The 23,962-nt window shown below is 31.0% G+C and overlaps 3 protein-coding genes across 4 annotated transcripts; 1 reads left to right on the top strand and 2 right to left on the bottom strand.

Moving 5' to 3' along the window:
- Positions 1 to 105: 105 nt before the first annotated feature.
- On the bottom strand, positions 106 to 7,281 carry LOC130801643 (U-box domain-containing protein 52-like). The gene is made up of 10 exons (XM_057665524.1): positions 6,768 to 7,281; positions 5,785 to 5,909; positions 5,477 to 5,598; positions 4,842 to 5,059; positions 4,144 to 4,207; positions 3,750 to 4,056; positions 3,420 to 3,521; positions 2,436 to 2,864; positions 1,139 to 1,894; positions 106 to 590 (listed from the first exon to the last, which is right to left on the bottom strand). The coding sequence occupies exons 1-10, from the start codon at positions 6,970 to 6,972 to the stop codon at positions 492 to 494; spliced, it is 2,427 nt and encodes an 808-aa protein (XP_057521507.1). The 5' UTR covers positions 6,973 to 7,281; the 3' UTR covers positions 106 to 491.
- A 2,831-nt stretch (positions 7,282 to 10,112) lies between these two features.
- LOC130801434 (pollen receptor-like kinase 1) lies at positions 10,113 to 13,916 on the top strand. Its single transcript, XM_057665291.1, has 3 exons — positions 10,113 to 10,890; positions 11,862 to 12,575; positions 12,991 to 13,916. The coding sequence occupies exons 1-3, from the start codon at positions 10,206 to 10,208 to the stop codon at positions 13,638 to 13,640; spliced, it is 2,049 nt and encodes a 682-aa protein (XP_057521274.1). The 5' UTR covers positions 10,113 to 10,205; the 3' UTR covers positions 13,641 to 13,916.
- A 448-nt stretch (positions 13,917 to 14,364) lies between these two features.
- LOC130800896 (lupeol synthase-like) lies at positions 14,365 to 23,962 on the bottom strand. 2 transcript variants are annotated; one of them, XM_057664621.1, is made up of 18 exons: positions 23,765 to 23,962; positions 22,916 to 23,101; positions 21,805 to 21,894; positions 21,373 to 21,561; positions 21,179 to 21,263; positions 20,838 to 21,004; positions 20,273 to 20,461; positions 19,560 to 19,673; positions 18,916 to 19,035; positions 18,710 to 18,832; positions 17,777 to 17,875; positions 17,436 to 17,492; positions 17,234 to 17,280; positions 16,537 to 16,680; positions 15,792 to 15,969; positions 14,971 to 15,055; positions 14,737 to 14,816; positions 14,365 to 14,517 (listed from the first exon to the last, which is right to left on the bottom strand). In XM_057664621.1, exons 1-18 carry the CDS (start codon positions 23,960 to 23,962, stop codon positions 14,407 to 14,409), a joined length of 2,262 nt encoding a protein of 753 aa, XP_057520604.1. In that variant the 3' UTR covers positions 14,365 to 14,406. The 2 variants fall into 2 exon arrangements, with proteins under 2 accessions (XP_057520604.1, XP_057520603.1); XM_057664620.1 differs by having other exon boundaries at positions 14,737 to 14,820; positions 14,975 to 15,055.

Raw genomic sequence — 23,962 nt, 5'->3', positions numbered from 1 at the left:
ATGAGAAGATGTTAGTCTAATGAATGGTGTAATTTGTCCAAAAAATAAATTCAGTTCGCTATGACACCAATAACAAAGAATCAAAACAAACAAGAATAAAAAGGATGATGAAATTTCATTTCAAAAATTAATCTAATAGAAAATCTAAATTAAGATTATATGACATTCAACTATTGAGATTATTTAGAAAATTGTACACCTTTCTCCCATGTATGTAATTGTGTATCATCATGGATTCTATAACATATACACTATCATCTTTCTTTTTAATAGCTGTACTTCTTTTTTTATGCGAGAGTTTTATGAGAGAAGTATAACTACTAAAAAGAATAACTCACGCTCCTTTTAATTTTGTTTGTCCTTTTAAGCTTCAATTTGGGGCAAGAGACTAGAGAGACTAGGAGAAGAAGCTAGGTGATCTCATCTCTTAAGTGAGTTCAGAATTGATCAATTCTTATAGTGATTTTTGAATTTGAATGGAGGGAAAGTTACTATGAAACTTCTGATAAATATGGTGAACTTCTTGGACTTCTTCCACTACTTAATTCTGAGCTTCTTGATGTGCTTTCACTTATTACATCCTGTGAAAACTGAACCCACAAAAGATATGAGTTAAATTTATATGTGAATCAAATCAATTAAATTTGTGTAAATTTTCTTGTTTAAATAGAAGCAATGCTACAAATGAACTACTCTAAAACACAAATTTACAACCAATGCTTAAAATACGGTGGTTTAACATTTCATCATCCCAATGCGCTCTGGCCTAGACTCTCATCTAGGCAGGGCTTGGGAGTCAAATGTAAAGGTGTCCAATCGAGAATGGATCTTGGGTATATCTCAGTTCGGGTTAATTGTGTTTTTGAATATATGTAAATATCTTGAGAGTCTGATTTGTCTGGTACATCCCCATTTAGGACAACTCTAGTCGGTTGTATGCAACCTTGCTTTTATAAAAATAAAGAGGTTGTTTTTGATTTCCTTTAATAGCAAACATCATTTGCAATTTCGCATAAATAAGAAGTGTACATGATAAATGTATCATTTTGCTATAGTCCGAAAAACTATAATTTTTTGGCCCCATCGAGTATGGACACGGGTTATAATATGGTGGTTTAATAAGCTATATAAAACTTACTCTATTTGTGGTATACTGGTTTTGCCTGTACATGCTAGGATGAATAGGAGAAAGCATGAAGGTAGGTGTGTTGTCATCACCAAACTCTCTCAATCTATTGAGTTCTGGTAATATTTGTGTAAGATCTGGTCTATCTTTTCTTCTTAACTCAGCACATTTAAGAGAAAGTTTAGCAAATTCTAAGGCTTCTTCATAAGGCCAATCTTGAATAGAAGGATCCAACATATCTTCAAAGGTGCCCCTTTCAATTGCCCTTTGTACATGATGTGTTAAACCCATTGCTGGTTTGGCTGTAATCAACTGTAAATATAAGATGCCCAAGGAGTAAACATCAGATTTAGTCCCTAGCATTCCGCTTTGTTGATACTCCGGATCGATGTAACAAAATGTCCCGGCTGCTTGAGTCATTCGATATTGGGTTACAGTATCAGCCACGGATGGTGGTACAAGCCTTGCTAGTCCAACATCTGCGATTTTGCTCACGTAGTTTCGATCAAGTAAGATGTTTGCTGGTTTAAGGTCACGATGAACGAGTGGCTCAGGCTTTGTTTGGTGAAGAAACAATAAACTTGTTCCGATTTCTGCAGCAATACGAAATCTTAACTGCCATGGAAGTGGTGGAGCATTTCCTCTGTTGAAGAGGCAATCTTCTAAGCTTCCATTTGACATGTATTCATAGACCAAACAACCATACTCAGGACATGCTCCTAAGAGGAGAACCATGTTTGGATGTCTTATACAACTTAGGATTTCAACCTACAAGAGATTGTGTTTGCAATAAAGAGTTTAGTAAAGAACACATTCTGAGTTTTATACTATGTTACTTGGACTCGGGTACTGATGTCGGGTACTAGTAAGTGTCCAAGCGCCGAATACGTTTAAATATTCAATTTACGCTTAAAATGAAGTGTCTAAGGGCCATACCAATGTCCGAACATCAACGATCGGACACGGGTACGTAAAGCAAATGAAGAGTCTGGATAACATAGTTTATGAATGTACTCGACACCTTCTATGTAATCAGCCAGTCTTCTGAGAGACGGTATCTCTGAGAGACGTCTCTCAGGCCTAGTTTATTAAAGCTTAATGCCTACTTTTAGGTTACATTTCCTTTATGGGCCAACCCAATTAGAGATGGTCTCTCAGAGACATCGTCTCTCACAAAAATTTGTGTTATGTAACTTATGTGGTGCCAGACGCACATTGGGCCTTAGGAGTGCCCTGATCCCACCATAAATTATATAATGGCTCCTTAGTTAAAATCTTGACCCCGCCACTGAATTTTTAAGAAGTATACCTCTTGCTGAAACTGCGATTCTCCTTGTGCTGCATCGGGTCTAAGAACCTTAATGGCAACAAGAGTATGATCTAATGTGCACTTATAAACAGGGCCATATCCTCCCTCCCCAATCTTAAGTGCTGATGAGAAGTTATTAGTAGCAATTTCAATCTCTTCAATGGTATATCTTCTGTACCTATTATCATTGTAATTCAAAGCTAGAAGAGCTCTCTTCTTGTCCTCAGCTTCACTGTTTGCTTTCTTTTCAGCATGAATTCTCTTTTGTGCTTCAAGTTCGGCTATCTTTTGCGCTGCTTCCGCTGCTTCAATGGCTGCTTTTGTTCTCGCTCGCTCTTGGTCAGCTACTGCGCGCGCAGCTTCTTCAGATGAACGTGCCTGCTCTAACCTGTGATCCTCTTCTAACTTTGTTCTTTGAAGTTCACTTGCCTGTTATTATAAAGTATGTTGATCAAAGTTTTTTTCTTGTCTAATTCGACCATTAGCTTAAAATAAACTTTCGATTTCTGAGTTTATTTGGCAAATGACTATTGGTTGGCTTGACCTGTTGGTTGTATTGACTGATATGCTAGCTGTTAAGCTAACTGTTATGGAGATGTTTGGTAAAATTAGTTGATGGCTTTAGCTTCTTATTATGAAAATTTGGTTTGAAAGGCCAAAAATCGATGTGAAAACTACTATGAGTAGTTTTTTGGTTTTGGCTTGACATCTGATTTCAAGTGGCTTAAAAGTTATTTATCAAACACTTTTTTTTTTTGACTGTTTGACCTCCAAAATTGCCAAAAGCTAAGAAAAAAAAAATCCATTTTCCGAACACCCTCAAATATATGTTTGTTGCTAATCAATACTCTCTCTAATCCTTTGAGATTGCTATTGATCATAACCGGTGACGTGTTATGTTTTGAGAAAAACTGTTACTATCATTAGCAATATCAAAAATCTCAAATGAACAAAGACTAGATAATATGAGTAATAAGTTAAAACCTTTTGCTTTGCAAGTATTGCTTCCTTGCAAGCTGCATTATACATCTCCATAGTTTGCTTTAGTTCTTGTCTTAATCTTCTCATCTCAGTCTCAAAATCCTCCTATTCAAGACAAATTTCAATGTTAGATTATTCATCATCATCATATTCATTATATGTTGCTCATAAAAGCTATGATCTGGAACTTAGGAGGATTGAATGACTGCAGGCCATACTCTTATCAAAAGAGATAAAAAGGTTGCAGCCAATGAAGCCCTCAGCTCGAGAAATCGATGTTAGATTATTGTTCATATTTACTTTAAGATTATAGCTATGATGAAATCTATGTACCGTGTTAGAAGATGATGAGAACCCGCTATGAGTTGGACCTGAATAATCAACTAAAGCATTTTGGTCTAATGATCTTCTTTCGGGTGCTGAGCCAATACTTAACCGATCTGAATCAGATGCACCGGACATTCGATATCCATGTCCATAATCCATTATATCCAACGAAGTACGTTCATATGATGGGAGATCAGCACTTATTCTTTCATTGTTTTGCCAACTCGAACCCACAAATGATATATCACTTTCAGGCATCCCAATTTCGCCATACGCCCTTCCATTTGCTGCTCGTCCACGAGTAAATGGCGACCTGTTTCCAAACGATTGAACTCGATGAATTTGCATAACGGAATCATATATCGTAAGCCAAACGAAGAGATATTATTGTTGCACAAACCTGATTGTATTTGTTTCCAATTCTTCATAAAACCTTTCAGGATTGAATGGTGACCTTTCCCTGTCTGTTGAATCAAACATGAACAATCATCCATTTTATATTAATCTAACAATAGTATAGAGTTCTATTCATCTTCGTTCTTGATCAACCCATACATTTATAGTTCTTCGATTATTCATATAATCTTTAGTATATTCGTTCAACCAATACCTGTCAGGTATTCAAAACAAACATGATGACCCGAAATTTACCCGACCTTGTAACCAAAACTGATTTGACCCGACTTCAAAAATAAATCACAATTATGCAAAAAACAATATGGCATGAAACCCGATTTCAAACCGACCCGAAATACCTAACCTAAAAACAACCCGATGACCCGAATGAACACCTTTACCGTTCACTAAGTTATATTGGGTAGTAAACCAACAACATATCAATCTCGACTAAAATGACCTATAACGAGCCTCATCCTAAAGGTCACTCACACACGAGCATGTATAATGGCGGATCTATCCACGTGTAATGGATAAAATCTCAAAGTAAAGTTGGTGAATTATCAAATTTAACTTGAGTCATTACTCATTAGACTCCACATCGTTTCACTTTGCTCGGCCAAGCAAAACAGTTGGAAATCAGAAAGCAGTATGCAGGACAAGCCTAGATGCTTGTTTAGAACCTGTAAGAAAGCGAAGTACCTCTAGAAGCACCAGCACCACTAGTACGAAACGATGGGGAATTGTTTGCACTTCGAACATTTGGAGAGCTCGCTTTTGGGCTTCGACTGTTAAGTATAGGGGCTGGCCGAGTGGCTGATCGAACAGATACCATTTTACCTTTCGATATCAGGTACACTGTACAGAATTCAGGGCAACCCTTGATCAAATTTGTTGCAACATCTGGCCCCTTGAACCTTCTGTTTCATAGAGGGTAAGGTGCATTAGTCACAAAATATGTCGTTTTTCTCGCTTAATAAAGAATCACACGAGCATTGCTATAGACGAAATTCAATATTGGAGGTAGTTGTCAATCGATTGTTTACTGCAGCTGTTTGCTGGTTCAGTTGACTTGTTTGACGAATTGGTAGTATTAGACTTTCTTGTTAACTGTTAAGCAATCTCTTTAAGTCAACTCTTATGGAGATGTTTTAAAAATTTTTTTGGCTGTTTGACCAGCCAAAAACTCAAAAGCCAAAAGTTAATCAAAAAGCTAACTAAAAATCATTTTAACGAAAACACCCAATATGTAATGATATTACCGCACATAGTTCATCCGACTAAACTAATCGACATCCACATCTATATCATCTGTTGCATTAAAATTGTACAATTACCTTAGTAATCCATTCTTTGTTGAAGGACTTACTACCATGACCTCAATAGCATTTAAATTGCAATAGTCAATCAAAGCTCTTGAAATATCATTATCTTCCAATATAACCTCATGGCATTTTACCTAAGACATCATGAACAAGTTAATAAGTTTTAGACTAGTCTAATTCGAGGTGTCATTATGTAATATTGTCTGTCGTTTCTTTTAAATAGCTACACTTCTTTTTAAAAATTCTATATAAAATAGAAAAGTGTAGCTATAAAAAAACGGAGAATAATACTAAAATAGGAAAAGATCGGAAAAACTAACATCTTTACGACTGCAGAAGCATCGAAAAGGAAGGAAAATTTCTCGAGCTTGAGTTTCACCATAAGACTTAACAGATCTAGTTACATCTTCATTATTCACACTAGAGAAGACAATTGAAGGTGAAGCTGTATATATGTATTTGTATTGCAAAATCAACAACACAAAAATGTATTAGATTGTAGATTACAAAAAAGTATATATGTAAATATTAGTATTATAGCAACCTAAGAAAATACACAAATTCTTGTATGAGATGATCTGAGTGTCAGACCTTGCTTCATACATGGGTTAAATAGTCCAATAATACAAATTATTAGTTTATAGATTTCATGTTTTGAGATCGTCTCATCGAGAGACATCTCTCACAAAAATAACTAAAAAAATATTGCCAATATTATTTGACATTGACAAGCCTATCATTACAAATATGATGAAATTTACTATCAATTAGAACACACCCCCTAAAAAGAAAGTTTTAAGAAAGTTGTAAAAAAATATATTTTATGGGAAAGTAAAATAAATGTGTGAATGAGATAAAAATGTAAGTTAAATGTATCGCTGAGAATTAAAGAAAAAATATTATTCATAACCAATGTCAAATCTACAGAAGAAGCAATAAGCATGCTCAGTTTATGGTTCAAGTAATTTAATTCAAAACTATATTAATATTAAATTGTGTAACATATATGATACAAAAATAAAAGATAAATCAATTTATTACATATGTATAATTGAGTGTTGCTTTGCCCTTTGATGATGTCTTGAATTCTTAATCAAAATAACTTAAAAACTCAAATAATTTTAATTTTAAATTTTTAAAATTTATAAAAAGTTTCTATTTAAAAAATATATAAAAACAAGTCTAATAAAAATTAATATCTCTTCTATATGAAAAAAATTCATAATCAAAATGTAACTTTAAAATTTGAAAATTTAAAATGAAAACGACAAAAAAGAACGAAAGGAGTTATTAAATAACATACATTGGGAGGCATTTGTAGATTGCTTAAGCTTAACATGGAGCAAGGTAACAGTTTGACCCTTGCTTAGGACGTTATCAACAGCCCATTTTAAAGCAAATTGGCTTCCTTTATCTCTATCAATTGCCACAGCAACTACACCATCTTTCTTTACCTCCCCGGATAGGGATTGGGCTTGGGCTTGGGCTTGGGCTTGTTGATTCCACATTTTCTTTTTTCTTTTTTTTTTTTTGATTCTCTTACTTTTTTTTAATCTTTATCAATCTTTCAGGTTATCAACAAACACACATACCAAACTTTTCCTCCTTTTCTTTTTCTTCTTCTCAATTTCAATCTCCTCAGCGCCTCAATCTTGCGAATAGAGGACGCAGAGGAGATTGCCTTAAGAAGAGTATCTTATAAAATTAAGTTTATAACGTTAATGATAAATTAATCAATTCTGACTCTCAGAAAAGTGAGTTAAATCTCTTTTTCCTTTGAGTTTTTTTTTTCTTTGATAAACAATGTCAATATTTCTTACTTTCCTTTCTTTAACCCTTTTTTACAACCGTACAATTTTCTAAATTGAATTGGAGGTTCAAATACCAAACTAATTGAGAATGTTGTTTTAACATCGAGGCTTTTCCTCTTTTAACGGATAACCTTATTTTCTTTTGATAAATCATTAATTTTATATATTACCCATATAGAATTATTATAAAAATCATGATAATGTATTTTATTGTGCTTCTTTAAGTCTCCTATTTTTAATTTAGCATTCCTTTTTAATAAATAAAAATTCTAATTAGATGCTAGCTAGTATTATGATCATATTCAGTATACCGACTCATAGAAAGATGCTAGTTAGTATCCACACCCATAAAATTAATATCCCTGTGCATTATAATTTGAAAAAACAAATAGCAAAAAAATGTGGTGGTGTATAAATATATAAAATTACTTGCAATGACTCTCACAGTCATATACAATGCTACAAAATAGCCAACAATAAAATTTATCATGATTTAATTCACTGCTTGTAACAACAAACAAAAGAAAAATAGTCTCATACTTTTTAATACAAAAAAAAAAAAATCAAGGGATAGTTCGCAATTATAAAACCGAAAGAAGCAATAGCACAACAATGCTCATTGATTTATTTTGTTTTGTTTACAATTTATAATTTTGTCTTTTTTTGTTCGCTGTTAGTAACAACGAACAAAATCATGGTTAATTTTTTTTTAATTCTAACATGTTCTTTTCTTGTTTGTTGTTAGTGATAACAAATAAGTCCTAACCTTAGGCTCAGATCAGATATGCTTATTATTTTGAGAATAATTTCAAGAGCAAACTTATTTTTTTAATTTTTCATTAAAAAACCTTTTTTATTTCAAATATTCAATGAGTGGGCAATTGTATTTATTACATCATATATGTTTTATTTTATATAATTTATTCTCAAAACCCTTTGAAATAAAATTAATATTTGACGTCGTCTTCAATGAGTCATATTATCTTGAAACAATACTTGTTTTTTGTGCAACCAAAAAGTTTTGGTTTACTTATAAGTGAAACTTACATTTAATTTTATTTTTTTTAAAATTATTTACCAATTACAGCCTTAAAGTTTAGTATTTTTACGAATTACAACCTCAATATTTATTTTTTGTGAATTACAGCCACCAAAATATCAAAGTTTGCAAGTTCAAGCCAAAACATAGAATTTCGATCATTTTGGTGTTCGGAATTTTAAGTGAAGAGGCCGGAATTTTATATTTTTGGCCTAAACATGTGTTAAGGATTTTTTTTCTAGAAAAAGTGCTTTGGACTCATTTGTTAATAGGGGTGTGCATAATCATACGATTCGAATTATCCAATCTAAAAAATTTGATATTCCATTTTAAAAACAAGATAATTTATATGTAATTTTTTGAAAACCAAATAATTAATAGTATAGACAAAAGTATAAACCTCACCTTACACCTACAACCTGTATACTAAACTCAATCCTACAAAATGATCAAACAATATCAGTAGCCCCAGATCTGGTGTCACCCCAAAAAGTCTCTTCAATACTTAAATCAATAATGTTTCACTATGTATTAGAGAGAAAAACCAAAGGTTGATACAGAAAGTGACTGAATTAATTGACAAGCACAATTCATAAATAATGGATTATTTACTCTAGTCTGTTAATGAGAAATTTTTAATAAATAATGGTTATTTGTGAGATTAATAAATCATTCTTATGTGGTAGGATGTGATAGGGTGAGAGTATTATTGTTTTAATTTATTTTTTTAATTTTATTTATTTTAATATTGTTTTTTTTTGTCTTTTTTTGATGATTTGCAAACCACGGTTATTGATTAGAATTTTTTAATTTTTTTGAAATTGTGATGAATTTATATCATTAAAAACGTATATAAAATGAGAACGCTAGCAATGACGTCCACATCTATAAAGGATTTTTTCAGATAAAAATGGCCTATAAGTTGATTAAATTTTAGGGATTATTTTTTTTTTTTTTTTGAATTTTTTCTATTTGGGGTCTTTTTGAGGTGGTTCAGATTTAAGGTTTGGATCGTTTGACCCCAAAACAATAATTATTGACTTTGTTCATAATTCGGTTTATAGCTAAGATCAAATGGCTATGAAAAATTTTGTTTTTAATTATGTGTATCAAGATTTTTGTTAAGTCATTGTTATTAAATGTTATATTTTCATAGTAGAATTATATAAAATTTGTTGTATACTCAAATGTCTTATTAAATTTTTTATTTTCATTTAAAATGTTAATAAATTAAAAAAAAATGACCCCTTCAAAAAAATTTAAGAAAAATGATATATTCATTATTCATTATATCCCTAAGGGATATGTATAACTAATAAGAAATTAAAATTAGAAATATTTATCATTATAAAAGCAATAAATATATGTGAATTGTATATAAATCATATGTATTAAACATATATTAGAAGTTATAATTCCATGTAACCATATTAATTAGTAATAATTTATTATTGTCACTAGATATAAGTTGAGATTATAAAAATGAAAAAATTACTCATAAATAGCCAAAATATACAAGTGTAATTTAGTGTTAAATTGAAAGGCTAGGAGAATATCTCTCTATGAACACAATTACATACACAACAATATTCATGGAAAAAAAAAAAATGAAAACAATCAATCCAAACTCAACCATTAACATTATCATTTTTCATTGTCTTAATTCCTCATTTTCTTACTTAATTACTTTTCTCTCCTATTCTTGGTCATTTAAAAAAAAAATTCTTGTTCTTGTTCTTGTTATTATTCTTGTATTATGCCCTCAAAATTAATGTATTTTCCCTTGACCTATCTCTTTTGGAGGAGAGGTCTTAGGTCATAAATTTATCACATCAATATAATTCTTGTAAAGGGCGGAGTTAGAAATCTCTGCCCTTTACAATAATTTTTAATGGCTTTTAAGCGATATTTATATCTCTATAGTTTTATTTTCGTCTTTATTATTTTTCTTCATATTGCCATTTCTCATGGTGCATCATCATCATTGGAAGATGAGAATTCCCTCTTAAAATTCAAGCAAAGTTTAAAGGACGATTCAAATGCCCTTTTAAGTTGGGATCCCTCAAAAAGTAGACCATGTTATGGAAGTAAGAATAATTGGGTTGGTATAATATGCTCTAAAGGTGGTAATATTTGGGGATTAAGACTTGAAAATATGGAATTATCAGGATCGATTGATATAGATGCTCTTTCAGAAATATCAAGATTAAGATCTTTAAGTTTTATGAATAATAGTTTTAGTGGGCCCTTGCCTGATTTTAGGAAATTAAGACCTTTAAAAGCTTTTTTTTTGTCGAATAATAAATTTGATGGATCTATTTCTTCGAATGCTTTTCAAGGAATGAGACGTTTAAGAAAACTTTATTTAGAGAATAATAAATTTAATGGTAAAATTCCAATTTCTTTAGTTGATTTGGAAAAGATTGTGGAATTAAATCTTGAAGGTAACCAATTTGAAGGCCCTATTCCTGATCTTAAATCAAGTGCATCTCTTAAAACTTTTAATGTTTCTAATAACCAATTGGAAGGTCCAATTCCAAGTACCCTTGCTAAATTTGATGCTACTGCTTTTTCAGGTATTTTTTTTATTCATTTATATATTTTTTATATTATAATGTGTGTACGCCTATACCTATGCCTCCTCACCTTCGTCTTGTTTCTTATTTTGGCCTTTATGAATTATGATTGCTTTATATATTTTTTTGATCATCTTGTTTGCCTTAATTATTAAATTTTTTGTCTTATTTTGTCTGATTTTGCTTTTTTTTTTTTTAATTTTTTTCTAGTCGAGTGACTCTCATGGTAATATGGTAACGGGATGATGCGTTTATTATACGCCGAATTTCAATCTAAACTATGAAATATCGCTTTAAACAACGTAAAAAATATGGTATTTTTACACCTTTACAGTATGGATATAATATTGGTTTGGTAAATTTTAAAAATTTATAATACGACCAATTGATATGATACGACCTTATTTTTGCAGTATGCTGGTACTTAATTTTCCTTATATACATCTTCACATGACATTTAGCAACTAACACAATATTTTATTGATGATAGAGTGTACCATATAATTATTCCATTTTTCTAAGACTAATTCTTTATTGAGGTTGTCTTACCATGAGACTATTTTAATTTGTTCAACCTAAACTATTAAAAAAAACAGCTTTCTATACAAGTGGAAATTTAGTTTTCATTATTTTCTTAATGATCTTTTTACTAATGGGCCTTTTGTATGGACTTATTTGGTAAAACGATCTCATACAAAACAGATTGTTCTTCTAATGCATCACTTTAACACTACAAATAATAGTGCCAATTGCGACATATAAGGTATTAATATCATGTCATTTGTCAAACGCCAACAAAATATTTGGTGACACTTGCAGGAAGTGTCAAAAAAATTACGTCACAATTAAACCTTTTTTTTATAGTGTAATAGACTAAATGTACATAAACAAGTACAATTGAAACAATCTCAGAACGTCTCACAAAGGAGTTTGCATTGGCCTAATGTTTTATGTAATTGGGTTTTGAATAGGAAACAAAGAGCTGTATGGACCTCCACTAACAAAAGCTTCATCATCACCACCCCCATCCACAAACAACCCAAATGGACCATCCATGGAGGACCAAACAGAAGACCGATCAACATCAACAAAACCGGAATCAGAAATATCAGACAAACATGTCCCAATAGCAGCCATTGCAGCTGGTGTTTCAGTAGCCATCATTCTAGCAATTCTACTAATCATATTAGTACTTAAAACCAATAACTGCACTAAAACCAATCAAGACAACAACATTTCTAGATCAGATAAACAATGGACGGCGGCGACATCGACACATGGCAGCAACCAAGGTTTTAACGAAAACTCGAATGGTGGTGGTGGCGGTGGTAATGGTGGTGGTGGTCGGAAAGGCGAAAGTGTAGGGAAATTGACATTTGTAAGGGAGGATTATAGGCCAAAATTTGACTTACCAGATTTGTTAAAGGCAGCAGCAGAGATATTGGGAAGTGGGTGTTTTGGATCATCTTATAAGGCAACATTTAATGATGGGAATGCTGTGGTTGTAAAAAGGTTTAAGCAAATGAATAATGTGGGTAGAGAAGAGTTTCAAGAACATATGAGAAGATTAGGGAGGTTAAATCATCCTAATGTGCTTCCACTTTTGGCTTATTATTATAGAAAAGAAGAGAAACTTTTTATTACTAATCCTATTCAAAAGGGTAGCCTTGCTGTTCTTCTTCATGGTATTTTCTTTTTCTCTTAATTTCTCTCTTTATTAATTATAGAAAAGAAGTATGTTTTTGTTGTTTTCAATCGGGTTTTGTTTCAGTTGAATTATGAGTATACGATTTTTTATTTAGGGTCAATGTTGTTTATGATATTTATTGGTTGTAGCTAAAAAGAAAGAAATGCGCTTTCTACTAAGGATCAATTTAAACGATATTACTTATATTTCTCTCCGTATAGGGTTTTTACTATTTAGGGGTAAAATTATCACATTTCTCTAGTCCTCTCTCTAGAGGGATACGTATATGAATTATTCGTTAATTTTTCTTACCCAAACCCTGTTTTTAAGCAGGATATTGGGTTGATAATGATAATTAATAGAGTACATTAATATTATAAAAATTAATAATTAATTAATAAATATATTTGCAGGCCAAACTCGAGGAAAACCAACCTTAGATTGGCCAACACGTTTAAAGGTAATCAAAGGAGTAGCAAAAGGTCTTGCATACTTGTACAAAGAACTTGCCTGTTTAGTCGCACCCCACGGACATCTAAAGTCATCCAACGTACTAATCAATGCGTCGTACGATGCATTGATCAGTGATTACGGTTTAATCCCTCTAATCAACCAAGAAAGTGTACAAGAAATGATGGTAGCCTATAAATCACCCGAACATTTCAACAATGGACGTATCACAAAAAAAACCGATGTTTGGGCACTCGGAATCTTGATAATAGAAGTACTAACAGGTAAATTTCCATCGTCGTACTTACAAAATGGGACTGAAGTCGATATGACCATTTGGGTACGTTCAGTTATAAATGAAGGATTCGATAAAAACGTGAATTCAACTCGGAATTGTGAAGGGGAAATGCAAAAGTTACTAAATATTGGTATGGCTTGTTGTGAAAGTAATGTCGATAAAAGGTTGGATATCAATCAGGCTTGTGATCAGATTCAAGAGCTTCATGATCCTGATTTAGAGGATGATTTTTACTCTACTTGTGATAGTACTGAACCCGGTTCACGAAACTCTTCTAGACCCGCTTCACATGATTTTACTGTGCTTATCAATTAATGTACGTACGTATGTACATCATGATGACCACATGTTATGATCGTTGCATCACGTCTTGCCTTGTCTTTGCTCGATCTTTTAAAAATTATTTGGCTATGTATACGTACACCACAAAAATGATATAGAGATTAAACGTTAATTGTACGTCCATGGAAGTGATCGCAAATTCGAGATATATATTTTGTTTTGATTTATTTTTGGTTGTGCTACATCATTTTTTTCTTGTGTAAATAATTAATCTTGTTGAATATTGTAAATCTCGTTAATTGGATTTTTGATGCCAACACCAACTCTTTGTAGGTCATAGGTAGATCATAAAGATTTACATTTTGGTATAGATGTTGATTTATTATTCATTTGCTATATATAATATGGAATTTTTTAGTTTATGGTATTGGTATACCTAATAAATTATTTGAATGAAAAATTATTATAATTTTACATCTTTGATCTGGTGTATAATTCTAAATTTTAAATTATAAAAATACATGACTATGACACGTAAAAAGACAAAGAGAATACTTCTACATATAAAGAGAAAATGAGAGTAATAATTAAGAAAAGAAAAATGAGAAAGATAAATTTTGGAAGATTATAGCCTTATAAGTTATAACATTTAATGGAATGGAAAATGTTTTTTTCCTTAATTTATATTTATATTTATAATAATAAAAATATTTAATTCAACATCAAGACACAAATATAAACTAAATGACAAGTAGCGTACAATTTTTGTATATAACATAACATAATGATTAAATGTAATTCATTTTTCAACTTGTATTCGACGATATTCTCCAAGAGCCCATATTGGAAAGATATTTCGATATGATGAATAATTTAGTGTACAATTCTTCATGAATACTCCTGTGATTTCCTGTTATAAATTCAATCATTATCATCAAAATTTGACATGCCAAGTACAAATGACAAATAATTTAGTTTTTTTTTTTTTTTTTTTTTTTTTTTTTTAGGCTAGTAATCCGTATGGACTAAGAGGAGAGGAAATTGATGAATATATTTTCGGACTTACACACAACTAGACCCATACAAGAGAAAAATCGATTACAAACTTGCACATATACCAAAAAATTACCTGTTGAGGAAAGTCTCCATCTTCCATTTGTGAATTGATTAATACTCTTATCCCTCGTTCTATAGGGGTTGGATCTACATCTCCCTGTTGCATTCATAAATTAAAGAATTCAGTAATAAAGTTAGGATAATTCATAATTATATAATAATTCTCCTAAGAAATTTAAGACATATTTTTATATTTTGTAATGATTTATAAATTACAGTAATTGATTAGAAATTTTTCAATATATACTTACATATCCTGCTTTGATGAGAGATAACAATGCCCATGAAGTTTGCACCAAGTTTGACTTGTTCCCTTTAATATTTGTGTAAACCTATTCCATAGTTTCAAATATAAAATATAAGTACTATGAGATTCAAACTTATAATATAACATCATGTTGGGCTCTGATACCATGTGATTTAGAAACTTATACTCAATGTTATATCCTCTATCACCTCCCACACACACGAGAGCTGTTTAGATTAGGAGTATGGATGCAACACATAAGCTCCTCATACATATTGCTAAATATTTTCACTTGAAATGAAGGTGGACGAGGTCCGAAATTGTGATGCAACTGTCGTGTTGGCTTCTCGTACCATGTCAAGAAACCAACTTAAGTAAAACTTAATTAAACTAATGATTGAAACCCTAAAATATGTTATATACTTCATCATTTTGGTTAAGATATTAAGAAAAAGCGTTGAATTCCATGCGTACTGTACTATCTCACTCATTAGAATAATTTATTGTAAGAGATTATAAATGGAAGAATAATTTGCGAATTACAGCGTTAAAGTTTAGTATTTTTGTGAATTACATACTTCAATTTTTTTTATTTATTTTTATTTTTTTTGATACAGCCGCCAAAATATCAAAGTTTATGTTTAGGCCAAAAACACATAACTCCGACCACTTAACCTAAAATTCCGACCACCAAAATGGTCGAAATTTTGTGTTTTGGCCTAAACCTACAAACTTTAATATTTTAGTAATTGTAATTCGCAAAAAATAAACATTAAAACTATAATTCACAAATTATTCAACAATAAAAGCAAAAAAGGTACCTTGTGAGAGCTAGAGAGGTAACTCTCCCCCCAACCACCATCAGGCAATTGCTTAGAAATCAAGAAATTGCAAGCCTTGCGCAATGCAACACTATTATAGCAGTTCTTCCTACAAGCTACCAATGCCTCCACGCCAAACCATGTTCCATATGTATAACAAATTCCCCAACAACCATACCTGTAATCAATTTAAAACATCAAAATATATAAAAAAATAAATTTTAAACATGAGACAATCTCACATGATATTATCTTTATTTGACTGATTTAATGTACACTTACTGTCTTCAAATGATCACTCATGACTTTCAAATGAACACTTTTTATAGTTTTAGAGTAATCATTTATATTAATCACTTACGATCTTAAAAGGATAAATTAAAGGAAAAATTAACACTAATAATCCAACCTTTCTCCCATTTACTGTGAATAATCCCACCTTTAAATTATTTTTTAATAATCTAACCTTTGTTATATATTTATCCATAGCATACCAAATTACTAATATTAGGTAATAATAGGATATGTTGTCAGCAAACTAAAATAAAGATTAGATTATTCATAGCAAACTAAGAGCAAATGTTGGATTATTAGATTTAATCTAAAAGTGAAATTATTGACAGCGGACGAGCAAAAGATTTGATTATTAATGTCAATTTTTCCTAACTTAAAAAAAAAGCTATAATTTTATATCAGGGTTTATTATCAATATAAAAGAGCAAATAAAAAAATATAAAAAAATTACCAAGAACCATCAGGGTTTTGAGTTTGCTCGATGTAATGTAGTCCTTTGGCAATACAACATTCGATTTCTCTCTTTCGATGTCCAGGGTATGACGTTTTGAAGAGTGTTAAACCTTGGATTGCTGAAGATGTGCATTCCACATACCTAATACAAAAACAATTACTTTAATTTACGTTATGCAACAAATTTAAAAGGAGAAATGAGTATAATAATTTGGAAAAATCCAAAGTAAGTATATTTTATTATGCGAAAATTTAATTACATAATTATCAAATCATATCATACCATCATATTTAATAAAATAATTTGGTTGAATTTCAAGAAGGTAAAAGACAAATATGTCATACTTATGGGGTGTTTGGCAAATGGCTGATAATTAGTAGATAATAGCTGATTATAGTGGTTGATTTGATCAGTTGATTTTGTTAATTTGTTTGAACAACTGATTTTGAACCAGCTGCTTGTTCAAAAACAGTTTATTCATAATAATAAGTTATTTTAATTAGCTAATTTATCAAACATTAGCATTGTTTAGTTTAACCACAAAACCCTATAAATGTATGAAAATTTGCTAAAATTATCTGGTAAACTATTTTGACAAACATCCCCGTAAATAGAATTTGTTATTCTATAAATATCCGATAACAAAGTAAAATATTAATTAACAGAAAATGGATATGTTGAAAAAGGAACTTACTCTCTCTCGATCAAAACATCTTCAAAAAATTCAGTAGGGTTGAATTTCTGAAAGAATTACATCAAATTATTAATAAAGTATTAATAAGTCTTGTATGTGTAAATTTAATCCGCACTAAAATATTATGCATTTTTATTAATATTTTTTTATTTTTTAATTTTAATATAGGCTAAAGTCTATACAAAACTTTTAAGTATAGTACCTCAAGCCAACTGTAAGCTCTCTGGGGCTCCCAGGCTGGAAATCCACCATTTTTACTCTGAAAATGAAGCATTATTATATACAAAAAGATGCCATCAGATTCAGTAGCAGTAAATTTAATAAAAATTTCTAATCAATCACCCTAATTTGTAAATTACTATTAAAAGATAAAAAAAATAATAATAAAATAAACAAAATTAAAAAAGATAAATTAAAATAACTAAACTCCTACACTATTAAATCTTACCATATAAGGGTGATTTGTTAACCTTCCAAATAACAGTTATTTACTATAACCTTCCCGTAAATTTAATGTGTGACTGTAAATTAATAAAATTTTACCTGTAGAGATAGAATGACATTTACTGCATCAAATAGCCGATGTGCTTCTATTTTCTCTCCCACTAGTTCCGGGGACATTCTTGAAAATATTAGTGCAGTCTATACAAAATTAAAACACAAAATTTTAATATTTACAATTTATTTTAATTTTATGATATGATGTCGGTGTTTGGAATTCGTTGTTACTTGTTAGCATTAATTGTTATATAATTTAATTAGCTTGTTTGATCAGCATATCTGATAATTTTTTTAAGTTGTTATTAATATAGTTGTATAAGTCAACTGTCAATGAAAATGTTTGGTAAATTTAGTTATTAGTTAGACTTTTTTGGAAAAAGATGCACCAACATGTCAACGGCCAACGAAATGAATTGTTCATGAACTTTTTTTTCATTTTGAAAAGTTAGACTTTCAGCTAGTTTTAAAACCTGTAATATTAACTCAAAAAAAACATGTTATATCGACTAGACAGAGCATGGACACAACAAGACAAGATACGGCTCTACTGCATGAGCGGTATGAGCGATGGCTTAGGGCGCATTATTTTAAAAAGCCTAAAAATTTTATATGTCCGATTTTTAATTTAATTAATATTAAAAATACAATTTCTTTTAATTTCTGATTAGTAATCAGTGTTTGATTTTTTTTCATTGACAATTATTCAGTCTACGTAACTAAGTTCTATTATTTCTGTAAAAAAAGTAGTGGTATTATTATTTTGCTGTATTTTCCTTTTTAATTAAATTAATCAAACAAATTAATATTTTATTTAATAAAAATAGAACAGTAATTTATTATTATCACTTAAAAAATAGACGTACACATTTGTGATCAAAATTAAAATTTATATTTAATTTTCACTCAGAGCCTTTAAAAATTCTATAAACCGTCCTGAACACGACACAATACAGTTCATAGGTACGTACTACGTACCTTAAGGCCTTCAGCAGTGCAGTCAGAGACTTGCCAACCATGATCTTGCATTGAGAAGGTCCATGAACCTTTTGATGTATGTCTATACATCTCCTCAAAATTCCCAATTGGATTCTCCACAACCTATTACTCAATTGTTTGTTTACTTGATCTAGCTTCTTATAGCTATTCAATTTAAACGTTAATGAATACCTCTAAATTATTACCTGTGACGCTTTTATAAAATCGTGTGCGTTTTTAAGTGTGGTTGCATACTCGTGTATGAGACCACTCGAAGAAATTGCTTGAGCCGCAAAGGCTGCATCCCACATTTGGCATCCAAAACTCTGTTCTCCGACCACCATTTGACTGTCAATTAGAATGTGCAAAGCAGTATATAGCACTAGGGCTCATTATCATAGGGGCCTCACAAATCTATTTTAAACTTATTTTATTTATTGTTTCAATTATTGTAAATACATGTATACTATTTTACACGAGAGTAACTAAGTGAAAAAAATAATCAAATATATTTATTTATTATGGTATTTTGAATAGGGGCCTAATTGGATAGTAAGTTTAATTAATAGAGATATTTTATCATGATATGGTATTTTGAATTTTTTTTTTAAATTATTAGAGTCTATAAAATAAAATTGATACAAATATCCTAAAAATTTACTAAACGGCCCTGTTACTTAGCTTTGGTTCTAGGACCTCTAAATCAAGGGACATTAATATTAATTTATATTACTTTTGCTTTATTTAATTTTTTGAAAAAATAAGATAAATAAAACCTATAAAATATTATGTATTTTTACTCTGCGCCCTTCTTTAAAAATTAGATCTAAAGTTGAAAATGAAAAATTACCTGCATTTTCATTCCATCCTCAGCAAGCCACAAGTAATCTGGGATTCTAGCTAAATGTTTCTTGTATGCTTCTGAATTTGGATCTTCCACCCAACAAGCAATCAAACAAAGAACCTGTATATCAAGTTTATGTGATAATTTGTATGAGAGCTTTTGGTAAGGTGACAAAAACAAATATGTGCGGGCTTGACCCAAAGAAGACTATAACATACTAGAGTTATTCTTGTGAGAGACCGTCTCTCGGTGAGACGGTGAGACAAGCTCAAAACAAAAAATCGATATGCTGACAATTTGTTTCTTTAGGCAATTAAGCTATTTAACCCATGTATGTGGCGTGTCTTAGATGAGACTGTCTGATACAATAATTTGTGATCTTACTAATGTGGATCATTCACGACTAGTGCACAGTGGCAAAGCCACATGGATAGCCGACAGGGGCTCGGCCACCTGGCCTATTTTCAAAGTCTATTTTTATGGTCTATGTTTTATGGTCTATGATCTCACCGTGAGACGCGTCTTATGTTTGAATTGAATAATCCAACTAATATAAATTATTATCATATAAGTTCTTTATTTTAAGATCGTCTCACATAAAAACGATATCTTACAAGAATAACTCTAACTTTTATATTCTAATTTTGACCTTGTTGTGGGCCCAATATAAACTTTGCCTTTGAGGGTTCAACAAATAATTAGTGCACTAAAGAAATTACCTTTTCAACACAACCAATGCAGAGATATCTACTATTAATATCTTCATAATGTACGTGCTCCATAGCCAGTTTCATAGCTTTCTCTCTCAACTTTGAGAATGGCCAACGGTTTAGAACTGGCTCCGCAAAGTGGTGTAGGAATCCCCATACCATGTCTTGCATTAATGGATGTGGATAGTAAAGGTCCTCCTACAATTCATACAATTTCTTATTTTAGTTTCAAGAATCACATAAATAAAATAAAATCTTAATTATAACCTATGTCGGTATTCTAGTGATACTATCTCATACAAGAATTTGTTTTACAAATTTTCAAATAAGAGGATTTTATGATGAAATCATTTTTAGGACCGACCCAATATATATTTACTGTCTTAAAGTGACTACATGCAGACGAGCTGTATGTTTTTAGATTATGAGGAAGAGTTATATATGAGATATAATTCTATAACCTTGTCTGGGAAAGTTGATACTTATTGTAACTGATATAAAACTCGATTGTTGTTAGAACCGGGTAATAGTAATGAATTAAATTATACTTGTATCATTGTATGTAATTGTGTACCTTAGCGCATGTATTTCTAGCTTTGTTCCAATCGATGTGATGATAAGATTGAGTATAAAGCTCGGTTCTAAGTGATTGAATGAGTGGCGTAATAGGACCTACAAATCTCTTGCCATACAGATAGGACATTGGCATATACACCAACCTACAATAGCACAACATTTTCCCTGCATGCATATATTTTTAATTAGCAATTATACACCAAAATAATTTCTTTTATGAGGTAAAAATAAAAGTTAAGAAGCGAAGAAATTATGAAAAATAAAAATAGACTGCGAAAGTAAACTGTAAAGGCCGAAACCCTACAGCCTACAGGGCTCCTATTTTAAGTAAATGAGTACCTGGATGTATAGGTGAAAATTTTGGGAGTAACCAAAACTCGGGGGGCATGGGGTTGCACCCGTCCCATTCGTACACTCCAAGTACCTAACAACGAAAATTACAACTCTTAGACAAACCGAGTATACCTAAAAGAAATATGAATATTAATTAACCGTGTTGAATGTTGAATGTTGAATGTTGAATGTTGACTAACCGTGAGCCAAAATTTGCCCCAAGAAGGGATGGCAATGGCACCACCATGAGCAAGGATCCATTGACGAGCCCTCGCAAGCTCGTTACGATCAAGCCCTTCTCCAAGCAGACGTAGGGCGATGTAGCTGATTACTGAACCAAACATGGTGCTATGTCCTTCTATGTGAAGTCCCCATCCTCCATCCCGATTCTGTCAATAGTTTGCATATGAGCTCCTTGTTTTAAAGTAGTCTCAACGACTTAATGAGAGACGATAACTCACAAAAAGTAGCTCGATAACACAATACTTTGTTTTCGTCTATCGAAAAAAAGGAAACTAATATATATATATATATATATATATATATATATATATATATATATATATATATATATATATATATATATATATATATATATATATATATATATATATATATATATTCAAATTTACCTGATGATTGTAAATGTAACGCTTTATCTCTTTTTGGTGTTCTTGAGATAGAATTGTATTTTTTGCCCCAGTAATATGTAAGGCTATCACCTGAAAATTCATTTTTTTTTTCAAACTTTAATATCACTAGATTTAATTTTGAATATTAGTAACAATAATTTTACATTCTAAAATTCTTAAAGGGAAAATTATTACCAAATAAGATAATATGACATTTAATTAGAATAGAAAGAAATAATATATTTAAATATTGTATTTTTCATATGGTTAAAAAATAAATGTATTTCAATAATAATTGTTGATTTTAACTCAACCCAAAATCCCAAATAATTAACACCTATAAATATGCCTACAAAAGAAAATCTTCTTTAAAACAACACTAAGATAAATACTGGTGCATCATCTATTCCAAAGTTAAATATATTTCTTTCTCAGGAAAAATTTTACCCTCCAAATGAAATGATGATTTTATTATATTATTTTGTATTTATTTGATAATATGACTTTTATTATTTCTATAAATACAACCAATAATCTATTAAAAAATTGTGCATAACATAAGTATTATCTAATGTAATAAATAAATTCTTAAAAGATAAGCAGTCTCACGATGAGACTATATCTATTAGACTAATTTAATGTACACTTATTATCTTAAAGTGATCACTTACAATTTTACAGTGATCACTTATTATAATTTTAGAGTGATTATTTATAACATTAAAGTACTCAATTACAATCTTAGAAGTGATCAATTATAAAATAGACTAATTATATATATGTGCTTGCTTGCCTCATTGTGAGACAGTTTCATACTTCCTTCGTTCCACTATACTTGTTACATTCGACTTTTTACGCAATCCGATGTGTTATTTTGATCGTTTATATATTGAATTATAGACGTCTAAAAATTATAAAAAATTATTATCATGAAAACATGTGATTAGACGATTCAAATAAGATCTTACTTGACTGTATTTTTTCTTACACATTAGCTACAATATATAAAATAAGCTTAAACGATGTAGTGTCAATAATCATTATGAATAATGTCAATAAGCTTAAAGTACTACTAGACTTGCTAAATTTGGTAATGACTGAAAAATCTTACAAGGGGAGGGAGGAAGAAAAGCGGGCCGGCAGATTCAGCGGGCCAGTGACCATCATGGGCCTGAATACTTGAAAAAAAGTCAATGCCTCTCTTTAATGTTATGTTGATTGCTTCCTCTCTTATTTCCTCAGTTTCCTTCAATTTTATGCCTTTGAGTATTGGCAGCCTTGGCTTTTCTTTTCTCAACTGAATAATTAACACCATAAAAAAGTCAATGCCTCTCTTTAATGTTACGTATAACAATTGCCTGGTGTTTATTGATGTTGGTGGGATCAATTATGATTATTAGGTGTGCAATGGGGCGGGCCCATCAGACCCGGGCCCAATCCTATGTTAGTTGGTCTTTAATGTTACGTATAACAATTATGATTATTAGGTGTGCAATGGAGCGGGCCCATCAGACCCGGGCCCGATCCTATGTTAGTTGGTCTTTCAACGGATCGGGCCTTAAACTTATGAGTTTATGACTCACTAGAAAATGTGATGATGAAGATAATGTATTATAAGATAGATGAAAGAACTCACTTTTTGTCCTCCATTTTCGTAACTTAACGTGTGACCATATCCTAAATACTTGCCCAAATATTGGCAGAAACATGATTATTTGACGCAAGTAAGCAGCTATTAAAGTTGGATTTGATGAATCTATTGTGACGATGAGACCATATCTAACAAATGTCTACTTTTAAATGGGTCAGGTCGGGCCGGGGTGGACCATAAAGCCTGGCCAAAGTAGAGCATGGCCTGCCTTATCCGGCCTATTAAACTGGTCTAATTAAAGTAACCGTATAAATCAACTGTTAATAAATAAAGTAGTTAAGGGTTTAAGATTAGTAATAAAGTATTTACCTGCATTCTCATAAGGAGATCGGCACTTTGCCTCATATTGAAACGATTACTACTAAATTCGTTCCTTACCCTCTCAACCTCAACTCGTTCCTCCAATGTTCCGGCTTCTTCATCAAACTCCCAATGTTGTCGACCAACATGATCGTTTATGCTTACTAACAATGGATCCTTCCCTTCCATTATTTTAAGCTTCCACAT

This window comes from Amaranthus tricolor, chromosome 15 (assembly GCF_026212465.1).
Source record: "Amaranthus tricolor cultivar Red isolate AtriRed21 chromosome 15, ASM2621246v1, whole genome shotgun sequence".
In the NCBI taxonomy this organism is placed as follows: Eukaryota; Viridiplantae; Streptophyta; class Magnoliopsida; order Caryophyllales; family Amaranthaceae; genus Amaranthus; species Amaranthus tricolor.
This window is presented reverse-complemented; position numbering and strand designations above follow the sequence as displayed.